Source organism: Eumetopias jubatus, unplaced genomic scaffold, assembly GCF_037043125.1.
Source record: "Eumetopias jubatus isolate StellerSeaLion01/CBP00866 unplaced genomic scaffold, mEumJub1_p1.0 scaffold_13, whole genome shotgun sequence".
Classification (NCBI taxonomy): domain Eukaryota; kingdom Metazoa; phylum Chordata; class Mammalia; order Carnivora; family Otariidae; genus Eumetopias; species Eumetopias jubatus.
The window spans coordinates 113,015,096-113,028,469 of NW_028274819.1; the positions used below are offsets into that span (position 1 = coordinate 113,015,096).

Below are 13,374 nucleotides of genomic sequence, written 5' to 3' on the forward strand. Positions count from 1 at the left end.
TCCCGACAAATAAAAGCCCAGGGCCAGATGGCTTCCCAGGGGAATTCTAGCAGACATTTAAAGAAGAATTAATACCTATTCTCCTGAGACTGTTCCAAAAAATAGAAATGGAAGGAAAACTTCCAAACTCATTTTATGAGGCCAGCATTACCTTGATCCCAAAACCAGACAAAGACCCCATCAAAAAGGAGAATTACAGACCAATATCCTTGATGAACGTGGATGCAAAAATTCTCACCAAAATACTAGCCAATAGGATCCAACAGTACATTAAAAGGATTATTCACCACGACCAAGTGGGATTTATCCCTGGGCTGCAAGGATGGTTCAACATCCGCAAATCAATCAATGTGATACAATACATTAACAAAAGAAAGAACAAGAATCATATGATCCTCTCAATAGATGCAGAAAAAGCATTTGACAAAGTACAGCATCCTTTCTTGATCAAAACTCTTCAGAGTATAGGGATAGAGGGTACATACCTCAATATCATAAAAGCCATCTATGAAAAACCTACAGCCAATATCATTCTCAATGGGGAAAAGCTGAGAGCTTTTCCCCTAATGTCAGGAACGCGGCAGGGATGTCCACTCTCACCACTGCTATTCAACATAGTATTAGAAGTCCTAGCCACAGCAATCAGACAACAAAAAGAAATCAAAGGCATCCAAATCAGCAAAGAGGAAGTCAAACTCTCACTCTTTGCAGATGATATGATACTGTATGTGGAAAACCCAAAAGACTCCACCCCAAAACTGCTAGAACTCATACAGGAATTCAGTCAAGTAGCAGGATATAAAATAAATGCACAGAAATCAGTGGCATTCCTATACATCAACAACAAGACAGAAGAGAGACAAATCAAGGAGTCAATCCCATTTACAATTGCACCCAAAACCATAAGATACCTAGGAATAAATTTAACCAAAGAGGCAAAGGATCTGTACTCAGAAAACTATAAAATACACATGAAAGAAATTGAAGAAGACACAAAGAAATGGACAAACGTTCCATGCTCATGGATTGGAAGCACAAACATTGTGAAGATATCAATGCTACCTAGCACAATCTACACATTCAATGCAATCCCCATCAAAATACCATCCACTTTTTTCAAAGAAATGGAACAAATAATCCTAAAATTTGTATGGAACCAGAAGAGACCCCGAATAGCCAGAGGAATATTGAAAAAGAAAAGCAAAGCTGGCGGCATCACAATTCCGGACTTCCAGCTCTATTACAAAGCTGTCATCATCAAGACAGTATGGTACTGGCACAAAAACAGACACATAGATCAATGGAACAGAATAGAGAGCCCAGAAATGGACCCTCCACTCTATGGTCAACTCATCTTTGACAAAGCAGGAAAGAATGTCCAATAGCAAAAAGACAGTCTCTTCAACAAATGGTGTTGGGAAAATTGGACAGCCACATGCAGAAGAATAAAACTGGACCATTTCCTTACACCACACACAAAAATAGACTCCAAGTGGTTGAAAGACCTAAACGTGAGACAGGAGTCCATCAAAATCCTAAAGGAGAACACAGGCAGCAACGTCTTCGACCTCAGCCGCAGCAACTTCTTCCTAGAAACATCGCCAAAGGCAAGGGAAGCAAGGGCAAAAATGAACTATGGGGATTTCATCAAGATAAAAAGCTTTTGTGCAGCAAAAGAAACAGTCCACAAAACCAAAAGACAACCGACAGAATGGGAGAAAATATTTGCAAATGACATATCAGATAAAGGGCTAGTATCCAAAATTTTTAAAGAACTTATGAAACTCAACATCCAAAGAACAAATAATCCAATCAAGAAATGGGCAGAAGACATGAACAGACATTTTTCCAAAGAAGGCATCCAAATGGCCAACAGACACATGAAAAAGTGCTCTACATCGCTCGGCATCAGGGAAATCCAAATCAAAACCTCAATGAGATACCACCTCACACCAGTCAGAATGGCTAAAATGAACAAGTCAGGAAACGACAGATGTTGGCGGGGATGTGGAGAAAGGGGAACCCTCCTACCCTGTTGGTGGGAATGCAAGCTGGTGCAACCACTCTGGAAAACAGTATGGAGGTTCCTCAAACAGTTGAAATTAGAGCTACCGTTCGATCCAGCAATTGCACTACTGGGTATTTACCACAAAGATACAAATGTAGGGATCCGAAGGGGTATGTGCACCCCGATGTTTATAGCAGCAATGTCCACAATAGCCAAACTGTGGAAAGAGCCAAGATGTCCATCAACAGATGAATGGATAAAGAAGAGGTGGTATATATACACAATGGAATATTATGCAGCCATCAAAAGGAATGAGATCTTGCCATTTGCAACGACGTGGATGGAACTGGAGGGTGTTCTGCTGAGTGAAATAAGTCAATCAGAGAAAGACATGTATCCTATGACCTCACAGGATATGAGGAATTCTTAATCTCAGGAAACAGACTGAGGGTTGCTAGAGTGGTGGGGGGTGGGAGGGACGGGTGGCTGGGTGACAGACATTGGGGAGGGTATGTGCTGTGGTGAGCGCTGTGAATTGTGCCAGACTGTTGAATCACAGACCTGTACTTCTGAAACAAATAATGCAACATATGTTAAGAAAAAAGAAAAAGAAGAAGATAGCAGGAGGGGAAGAATGAAGGGGAGTAAGTCGGAGGGGGAGACGAATCAGGAGAGATGATGGACTCTGAAAAACAAACTGAGGGTTCTAGAGGGGAGGGGGCTGGGGGGATGGGTTAGCCTGGTGATGGGTATTAAAGAGGGCACGTTCTGCGTGGAGCACTGGGTGTTATGCATCAACAATGAATCATGGAACACTACATCAAAAACTACTGATGTAATGTATGGTGATTAACATAATAAAAAAATAAAAAAAGAAAAGTTTTTAAACACGGGAAATAACAAATGTTGATGAGGATGTGGAGAAACTGAAATCCTCTATGTTGCTGGCAAGAATGTAAAATGATGCTGTCTCTATAGAAAACCATTTGTTGGTTCCTCAAGAATTTAATCTATTTATAATAGAGTTCTTACATGGCCCAGCAATTCCACTCATAGGTATCTGCACAAACTGATTGAAAACAGGGACTCAAACAGATATTTGTACACTGAGGACCACTGCACAATTGTTCACAATAGCCGAACAGTGGAAACAACCCAAGATGTTGACAGATAAGTGGATAAATAAAATGTGATACATTCATACGATGGAATATTATTCAGCTGTTAAAAGGAAGGAAGTTCTGATACCTGCTACAACATGGATGAACCTTGCGGACATTTTGATAAATGAAATAATCCATACACCAAAGGACAACTCTGATATGAATAAACTCATATGCATAAAATAATCACTTTCATAGAGACGGATGTAGAATTGAGATTACCAGGGGCTAGGAAGACTGGAGAGGGAAAGAGTTATCGTGTAATGAGTATAGAGTTGCTGTTTGGGATGATTAAAAAAGCTCTGGAAATAGATATTGGTGATGGTTGTTCAATATCGTGAATGTACTTAATGCAACTGAGCTGCACAGTTAAAATGGTGAAAATGGTAAATGTTATAGTATGCATATTTTACTACAATAAAAAAAGCATTATTTTCCATCTTCACAACAACCACCAACATTTGATTACATGACAAATCTGATAATGCTACTTTCTTCCTTTGAAACATTCCTTGACACTGTTTAGGATTAAAGTCAAAAGCCCCTAGCAGACAAGACTGGCTCTTCACAACCTGAACCCAAACTCCTTTCCCAGCCACTCACCTCCCAGCAACACCAACAGCCCGTTCTTCATCATGTCTTCTTTCCTTTCCCGAGTGTTCTACCTATAATGCCTACACAGGGGAATGTCTAGTTATCCTCTCAAATCCAGCTAAAATGTCACCTCCTCCATGGATCATTCCTCAGTTCCCATGGGAAGGATTAGCTGTTCCTCATCCTTGGTAACATTGCCTACTACAAGCATTTGTCCCATTGCACAGGGGGTCCTGTACCCCCACTCTAGGGTATAAGCTTCTATAGGCAGGGATGGGGACTTGATCCTGTTTGTTCATTTTTCACTAATTACAATTCAGGGGAACAAGACAAGAAAAGATTTCTTTCTTGCTATCCAGATGTGACTGTTCAAGGGAGTTACTCAAACTTATTTAAAATATTTGTAATATCTAATGCTCTTTGAATTACTAAAATTAACAGAAACAGAAAATATAATATCTAGAGAATGCCTTTGAACTTTAATTCAGTGAAAGATCATGGAAAACCTCATAAAACCCATATTAGCTGATCCAATCTATAAGTAATTCATTTATTCTATAAACACGCATTGTGCACCTGTTACATACCACATGCTGACTAAAGGTAGAAGGTTCTCAAGTACAGCCGAACTGTGATGATCCAGAAGTATGGCATCTATGTAAAGAGAGCAAATTTAATTTATTGCTCTGGAAAGTTTACTTTTGCTAAGTCACAGCACCCAATCCCCAGATGATTTAGGAGATATTTGAATAAGTAAATTTTTCAGCTCCAGCATATCTGGCGTGTTTCCCATGATGTAATACAGTTCAAATCCACGGGACTCTCCCGGGAAATGCATAATATAATGACACAATGGAGAGGCAGCTCTAGACTGGGAGTCAGGACTACTCTCACCTAGCTGTGACATTGGGGAAATAAGCGAATCTGTCATTTTGGCTTCAACTTCATCTTTGATAAAAATAAAGGAGTTGGACTCAAATCTTGACTTTAGAGACCGTTACAGAATGTTTACTTCATAGTTATTTGATTGTATGTCTTATGCACTTTTTCATGCATTTCAAAATTTTTAAAAATTCTTTTAAGATGCATGGTACAGTATGTCCCGAATTATGCTCCCCAAAATTTTAAATTATGAAGACATGTCTGAGTAGCATTTTGATTCTGACAAAATAAAATAAGTTAAATTTATACAGCAAACAGGGTCAAAAAAAAAAAAAATCCCGTGAAAGGCAAATACACTGTGTGTTTCCTGCCAATAAGGACATAAAACTTCCTTGTTGCCATTAATGAAAAATAACACACGCTTCCAAAGTTCTGTAGACACTGAAAAGAAAGAAAACACTCAAATGAATCACCTATTTCAACATTCAGGGCTGAGAAGCTATATATGTGTCTGTAGGCTCCGGCAGGCTCCGCAGACCGGCCATCGGCCCGGGAAGACCCACCCGGGGACAGCAGCGATGGGGCTGGCCACCGTGCTCTGCGCCCTGTGCCTACTGCCCCGCAGGCTGGCCTGGCCTCTCCCCCGGGAGGCTGGTGGCGTGAGTGAGCCACAGTGGAGACACGCTCAGGTACGTCCCTGGCCCGCGCCCTGGGGGACTCCCCGCCTCACCATCAGCATGAGCAAGTGTGATTTTCAATTGGGTGGTTTCTTTGAGGATAGATGTTTTAACCAAGTAGCTGTGAAGAGCAGGCTGACCCAGCAGCTCAGTTAAGCGTCCGACTCTTAATCTGGGCTCTGATCATGATCTCAGGGTCGGGAGATGGAGGCCCGTGTTGGGCTCCGTGCTCAGTGGGCAGTCTGCCGGAGATTCTCTCTCTCTGTCCCCTACGCACACATGTGCGCTCTCTCTCTCTCTCTTAAAAAAACAAAAACAAAGACAAAACAAAACCCAGAGCATCTTTAGAGCCTGCCCAAACTGGGCTCACATTGCAACTCTTCCTGCCCTCACTACGTAGACAAATGTGGGAATGTTATTACACTTTTCTGAGCTTCGGTGTTCTGACTTGGAGGTTGGAGACGGTATGGGGTGCTGTGGAGCACTTACACAGAAGCTGAAACAGTGTTTCCTACTCAATGAATTGAAGTAGTTAATATTATTATTTACTGTGACTTGAGATTCTTTTCCCGAAGGGCTGAGTGCTGCCTCTCAAGGTGGGGACTCCTGGCAATGGAGAGGCTTGAAATCAGAAAACAAGGTAGAGGTTACAGCGGGCGGGGCCCTGACCAGCCGGTGGGGACGATGGGCAGGTGTGAACTCCTGGCTTTGCCCAATGGGGACAGCGATGCTATGTCACAGCTCACAGGATTCTGCTCCTGAGTAAGGAAGTGACGGCAATGTCGACAATTATGCATGCAACTATCATAGACCATAAAGTGCTTCATATACCTTATGTCATTGAATCTTTAGCGCTATCCCGAGCAAAAGAGAAAGCCGAAGTTATGTTGATTCACATACTTGATAATGATAGTGATAGGAGTCAAGGACGAGTTTTTCTAGTTTCAAAAGCCATGGTCCCTCCAATTCTTAATAAGCAAGCCAATAAGCATAAATAAATAATATTTGGTAAAATAATGGGTTGTTGACTCCTAACTGTTCAAAAATTTAAGCTTAAAACATAAGAAGAGTCTACTTTTATTTCACATTAATGTTGACTTTGAAAAAGTCCCAGTAATCTGTTAGATTGAACCATATGAAATTACTGATATCTGACTGTGTTTTTTTTTACCTGAAATTTACAGCAATTTCATAAAGTCCAATCTAACAGGTTCTCCAAAAGGGGTACATTTGCAAGCGCATTGAGTCCCTTTACTTCCTGCACAGGTTGCCAATAAACCAGGGAGACATTAGCTGGGTTTAACAGAGGGCAGGAAAGTTCATATCAAGAATGCAAAAAGATTTCTTCCAAAAGAGTGTCTTTGTAAAGCCAGTAGCTCAGGAAGGGATAAAATGACTCATTTGTTTTTAAATAACAGATTCATTCCTAATTGTCATGGATGAATAGTGTTTGTCGTGTTGAACAAAACACAATCCCTGGGACCTTGAAGAGAGAGGACTAAGGTCACTTACATAAAGTGCACATTCCTGAGAGGTTCAGAGAAAAGTAACCTTACCGCCTACCGCAATTAGACGGCACATGTGTGCACCAGTGTTTGAATCGTTCCAACAAAACCACCGTGCATCCTAGAGCTCTCTCCATTGTTCGAATGAAATGGGCTTTGGAAACAGAACCCGAGTTCAAATGCAGTTCCTCTCGGGGTGACCTTGTGCCAGGGATTTGCTTGTCTGAGCCGCGACTCTTCATATGTAAACAGGAATGACAATGCCACACTGCGTCCCAGCACAGCTTGAGGTTTGAAGGAGACAAGGACCTGAGCTCCTGGTACAGTCCCTGCCATCCTCACGTCCACACACGGGGGGCCCCCTGAGAAAGTCACAGGACCCAGGTGTAGTGGGGCACGCCTGGGAGACCGGCTGCGTCCTGCCACCCGCAGAATGGGCAGTGAGGGAGCTCAGGGCCAGCTCTGCTGCTAAGTTAATAAAATAATCTCACAGTATCCTCTCCCAGCACTAAAATCTTAAGACCCATTAACCTCAGTGAGGCCCAGACCTCTGGAGAATCTCGGATGTGGCTGGGTGAGTTGGACCTCTGGGCAGGGTCTCTGCTGCGCCCTGAGGACTCACTGGGTGCTCTTCCCGCTTGGCTATTACAAGCAAGTCTGTGCTTTATAAACTGTACTGTGGGTTTCTCCTCAAAACATTTACTGGGAGAGGGGCACCTGGGGGGCTCAGTCGGTGAAGCGTCTGCCTTCCCCTCGAGCCATGATCCCAGCGTCCTGGGATCGAGCCCCGCGTCGGGCTCCCTGCTCTGCCAGGAGTCTGCTTCTCCCTCTGCCGCTCCCCCTGCTTGTGTTCTCTCTCTCTCTCTCTCAAATAAATAAAACCTTTAAAATAAAATTTAAAAAATCATCTTCTAAAAAAAATTTAATTGGATAAAAGGGAAATGGAGGGACCCTTTGGCTCATGAAATGGAATGACAATGCATCCTTATCAATATTAATTTTCTCCTCATTAATGCACACTCGTTTCACTTGGTGGCTACGTAGCTACCTTCACACCATGACTTGAGCCCGCAGGAATCCGAGGCAAAGACACACAGCCTTCTGCGATCTAAAAAGAAGACGGTAAAGATGACAGAGCAATCCCTCTCTTTCCAACAGGACTATCTCAAGAGGTTTTATCCACCTGACTCAGAATCGAGGGAGGCCGACAGCTTCGAAGCCAGACTCAAGCTGATGCAGAGGTTCTTCCGTCTGCCGGTGACCGGAGTCCTGAACTCCCGCGTCATAGAAATAATGCAGAAGCCCAGATGTGGGGTCCCAGACATCGCAGAGTACTCACTCTTCCCAACCCAGCCAAAGTGGATTTCCAGAGTGGTCACCTACAGGTTCGTCCCCAGGGCTCGCCTCGGCAAACACAGCCAAGCCCTCCCCCTAAGGCCCAACTCTGTTTTCTCATCTGCTACCAGGGTTGTATCGTACACGCCAGACCTGCCGCGTGTCATTGTGAATCAACTAGTGGCAAAGGCCCTGAGGATGTGGAGCCGAGAGATCCCGCTTTCCTTCAGGAGACTTTTAGTGGGGACGGCGGATATAATGATCGGCTTTGCAAGAGGAGGTGAGGAGGGTCGCTTTGGGCGGGTCCTGCGCGTTCACGCAAGTGCGTCCCTCTGCTCAGGACTGAAAACCTTTCTGCATATGATCTTTACGCACGCTATATACATGACATATGTAACATATATGCACTGCACTCCTCTGGTTTATCAATGTAGAGCCACTGTTCCTAGCAGGGGATGCCAAATGATGGCCCGTGAGCCAAATCTGGCCCACCATCTATTTTTGTAAATAAATTTCTATCCTTTTTTGTGTGCGTGTGGGCAGTTTCAGCATTTTATGGGTAAATATTTAACAGCACACAGTGATGGTCCTTCATTTACCCATTATCGATGACTGCTTTGGGGCTACCATGGGAAAGTTTAGTAATCGTGACAGACACCACCAAGCTCATAAACCCTAAATTACTTATTATCTGGTCCTTTACAGAAAAAGTTTGCCAACCCTGTTTTGTAGTGTGAATCCTGATAGGTGTACGTATGCGTACCTATATATATTTATGGGACAAGTTAAAATATGGCTAACTAACATCATCATTAAACCAAGAAAAGGGTTACAACTTCCAAAGGCCGTAAGTGGTCTCCCCGATGGCCTGTTGCCAACCCCCTCAATGGGGTAAGGAAGGAGAAACTGAGAGCATTCAGATTCAGGATTGAAGGAGCTAGAACCCATATACAGGGGCTGCTATTAATTGCTAGCATTTTATGGTGCAGATCTAAAGAAAAATGTTGTTCTTTTCGGTCTGTTCTAATGTTGAACTGCCCAGGTGCTGTGAACTAAGCTGAATTTTGAACTTTGGCCCCAATACTGACAATGCCAAAGAACGTGTCACAGAAAGCACTGATCATGGCAGTCCATGTCTCTCAAGAAATGGATTGAATCCATTGGATTCAAATGGATACAGCCTGATACCAATTCAAGAATAAATATCTCTGCATCACAAATAAAAGCACTAACAAAGTTCACTGTGACACCCTGTGCCTGGTTCTCAAAGACATTGTCTGTTCTACCCACAAAGAACAGGCCAGGTTTTCATGAAAAATTGTCCTAAATGGTGCACAAGTATCTTGCTGAGTGCAGTAAGCCACTCCCTCTCCATCCTGCCACCATTCAGCCAAGCACAGCGATCAGATTTAACGCCTCGATGCCCCTGGAAGTTAGATGTGGTGCATTTAAAGTCCCATATTCAGGAAGCCTTCGATCTCTGGTGGTGAGCAGTGCTGAGAAAACATGCCTGGGACCAGCACCACACACTGAGTGCCCACGCCAGCCTGGTCTTTGCAGCCTCTGTAATTACGTAAACCATAGGATCAGATGGCCAGAGACCGACTCACACACTAAGGGCAACCCCCCCTGTTTTCTTTCAGCTCACGGGGACTACTACCCATTTGACGGACCAGGAAACACCCTGGCCCACGCCTTTGCCCCTGGGCCGGGCCTTGGAGGAGATGCTCACTTTGATGAGGACGAGCACTGGACGGACGGTAGCAGGATAGGTATAGGGCCCCCTCGCTCTTCTGCTGCATGTTGTTTTTAGAAATCTGAACTCCCTATACCAACGTGAATTTGATAATTGCCTTAGTTAATGGTAATTACTGACCCATCGTTAACTGCCAATGACTGCATGCCTCAAGTGCTTTATTTCCTTCCACATGCTCACAAGGCTGTGCAGACAGAGGATGGGAGGAGGCCATGGGCTCAAACCACACTGCGTTCAACCAGCCATAGGTCTACCAGCCACTCGCCACGTGTCTTTAGTCAAGTTATGGACTTCTCTGAGCCAGTCTCCATCTCTGAAGTGGGACTATAAGCCCCACCTCCTAGGATTGTGGTTAGAAGTAAATGAGATAATGTTTCTACAGTGCTTTACACGGTGTTGGGATAGCTTCGTCATTCAACAAATTAGAGTTCTTTCTATTTCCCAAAAGTTAGTTTTTTTTTTAATTGGAGGAAAAGGAGGAGCAGAGACTATGATATTTAAGAATTGTGTACAATTCTGAGATCATTCTCTATTGTTCAAAAGGAAGCCAGCCCATTGTATTTGTCACCTTACAAAGTGGGAGATTACAGACACACCCCAGAAAACTAATGGAGGAAAGCTCTGGTTTAAATAATACCAAGTGCAGACGATTCTAACACTAAATTAATTAAATAAAATAATGTAGCTGCCCACTGTCCCTGAGAGGGAGATCTGTACTAGTGTTTGGTGATGGAAACCCACCACCAAGGCGACGCCTGGCTGTCAACTCCAGCCTTGGTGAGGTGGTGACACAGGCTCGCTTCCACATGCTGCGGGTCTTGCTCACCCCCTTCCTTCCTGCTCGGGGTGGGCTCACGGAGCGTCTCCAGTCCCCACCCACCATCGCAGCGCTCGCCCCTCGGCCAACCCCCAGGCTCGCGCCTCCCGCCTTACTGGCAAAGCCTGTCTTTGAGTTGGAGGGAAGATGGCTCAGTAAATCAGGAGCCAAGCCCAGCATTACAGTCCTGGCTTCGTCAAAGCCAGCGTCCTCTCTCCTGATGCTCAAAGTCCTGTCGGTGAATGGCCACTATTTTCCGGACAGTGGGAAACTCTCAGGAGTATGACAAACCTACCAGTGGGAGTGATTCTCTGTTGGACAGACGAGGACCTGAGGCTTGGGGAAGTCAGTTCGTGTGTCCAAAGTGTCCAGCTGGTGAGCAGCAGAGCCGGGTCTCGAGCCTGGGTCCCTAATGCCCCTGAAGCCTTTGCTTTCCATTCCGGAAGACTGCTGTCTGGGTGATTACATAAGAAAAACAGCACATTTTTGTAAACACAGAAGGGGTGATGACGTTAGAGCACCATTCCTTTGATTCTCCTTCTCAGCCCTCCACTCGTGAAGGCCTAGACACAAGTAAGTGAGCTGCAAAGACTCTGAGGAGGTGTGTATACTTGGCAGTTCACTTATTTTTTATTGCATGCTGTGTACGACGTTGTTCACAGAGCTGCTTTTAGAGTTCCTGTATATCACTCTTGGGTTGTAGGAGTTAACTTCCTCATCACTGCGACCCATGAACTTGGTCATTCTTTGGGCCTGGGTCACTCGTCTGATCCCAATGCCGTGATGTATCCAACCTACAGAGTCACAGACTCCAAGAACTTCAAACTTTCACCAGATGATATCGAAGGAATCCAGAAGTTGTACGGTAATATTTATGATTTCACATTGTCTCCTCTGGGTGGGCGCACCTGAGAGGAAAGACCGGGCAATAGGCATCCACTTGGGAAACACACTGGAAGTTACACCTAAAAGCCCACTGCGGGCAGGAATTTGAGACCTTAGATCCTCAAAATGTCACCAGGCTACTTTATATGGCGAGGATGTTGATTTTAAGTTTTCAGTAATGCAGTATCATTCGGTGACATCAGGAAAGTGACACGACTGAGGTACGCCGCTCACTGTTCTTTCTTGCTTGGTTCAGACACTTTAGAGAGTGTCCCTCTGGGGGGATGGGCTGAGGAACAAAGCTCCTTCCTCCCTAGCTGCTGAAGAGTCTGAATGATCACAAGAGCAATGAAAGTGCTTCCAAATGACAGGGCGATGTCCTCAGTAGAAGATCATTCCTGGAATACGATGGATTTAAGACATCAGTCAAACCTAGAATTTACTATTGATGGCATTTCCTAAACTGTGTTCCCAGAACATTGAATAGTCCTAAAAAACTCCCAAAAAAGGAAGCTATGGAAAAACAAGGTCAAGAAACAGCATCTGTTATACTTGAGATGCACCTGCCACTCCAGTTAACCCCGCACTCCCTAGATTTTAACCCTCTTTATGGAACGCCAACTGAGCCCTCGAAGAATAGCATCTCAGAGAACACGTTCTGGAGAATACCACGTAACTGTGCCTTGAAGTTGTGACTCAAATTGTTGCTGTTGCCAAAAAGTTCATGAAACACTGGCAATTGTCGGTAAAGTTATCACCAACAGAACAGAAAACAGTGCCTCCCCTTACATAAATCCGCGGCACTCGTAGAATACTCCATGGCATGTATCACTGTCCCAGAACCCTAAGAAAATGAGAAAGGGACCCAAAAAGGGACGGACTAGATATCACATGAAGCAGACAGACCAAGGCATTGAATTCTTAAGTATTAGACAATGAGGTGCCCCAGTCAAAGTTGGATAGAGGTAACTTCTGGACAAATGAAAGCAAGACTTAAATAGGTTCTAAATTTAGCGAGTTCATTCATCCAAGAAGTCACCATATGAACAGAAAATATACATTCAAAAGAGTCTGATTAAACTCATGGGTGTTCTTTCCAGAATAATGCAAATAATAGCTACAATGCATCTCGCATTTAGTGCACCCAGCATTTCACATGCTTTCGCTCACTTAATGCGACAATCCAGTGAGTTGCTGTTACCCTCATCTTGCACGTGGGGGAATCTCTCGTTGAGAGAGGCTGAGTACTACCTTACCCAGGATGGCGCAGCTGGTAGATGCAGAGACCGAGATGCAAAGACATCTGCCCCCGGCCTGCACTCCATCCAACACCACCCTCTTCGCCTTTGGAGGGTGGTCTTCAGAACCTTTGTTCCAGGCACAGAAAAGTGGGCTGGGTGGATGACAGATTGTACTGACTGCAACATCTTAGGATGGGTTTTAAGTGTTGTATCCCATGTCATGTGTTCTTATTTTCTCTCTTAACAGGAGAGAAAAGTAATTCAAGAAAGAATTAGGAGTGTGGGGAAGAACACACATTCATTCAGTGGATTCTGTGGGGTTGCTCCCCAGCCAGAGTTAATGCTCACGGTCCCTGAGCTCCATTTAGCACCTTGTCCGTCCTTCCTTGCATCTCGGCTGGTTTTCACCTGTCTCTCTCTCCCGGGGAAAGCAGGAGTGTCTCCTGCTTTCCTCAAGCAGCTTGCACTGGGTAAATGGCAATAAATGTTAAATACACAGATAAATAAAGTT

At 44.3% G+C, this 13,374-nt stretch overlaps 1 protein-coding gene across 1 annotated transcript; it reads left to right on the forward strand.

The window, feature by feature from the left end:
- The first annotated feature begins 5,225 nt into the window (after positions 1-5,225).
- Positions 5,226-13,139, forward strand: MMP7 (matrix metallopeptidase 7). The gene is made up of 6 exons (XM_028106051.1): positions 5,226-5,336; positions 7,988-8,214; positions 8,296-8,444; positions 9,808-9,936; positions 11,441-11,602; positions 13,111-13,139. Exons 1-6 carry the CDS (start codon positions 5,226-5,228, stop codon positions 13,137-13,139), a joined length of 807 nt encoding a protein of 268 aa, XP_027961852.1.
- Positions 13,140-13,374: the final 235 nt, after the last annotated feature.

Coding starts and splice junctions, on each gene's coding strand:
- MMP7 (XM_028106051.1), top strand. CDS start 5,226: ATGGGGCTGGCCACCGTGCTCTGCGCCCTGTGCCTACTGCCCCGCAGG. Junction 8,445..9,807: donor GATCGGCTTTGCAAGAGGAG/GTGAGGAGGGTC, acceptor GTTTTCTTTCAG/CTCACGGGGACTACTACCCA. Junction 11,603..13,110: donor AGGAATCCAGAAGTTGTACG/GTAATATTTATG, acceptor CTCTCTTAACAG/GAGAGAAAAGTAATTCAAGA.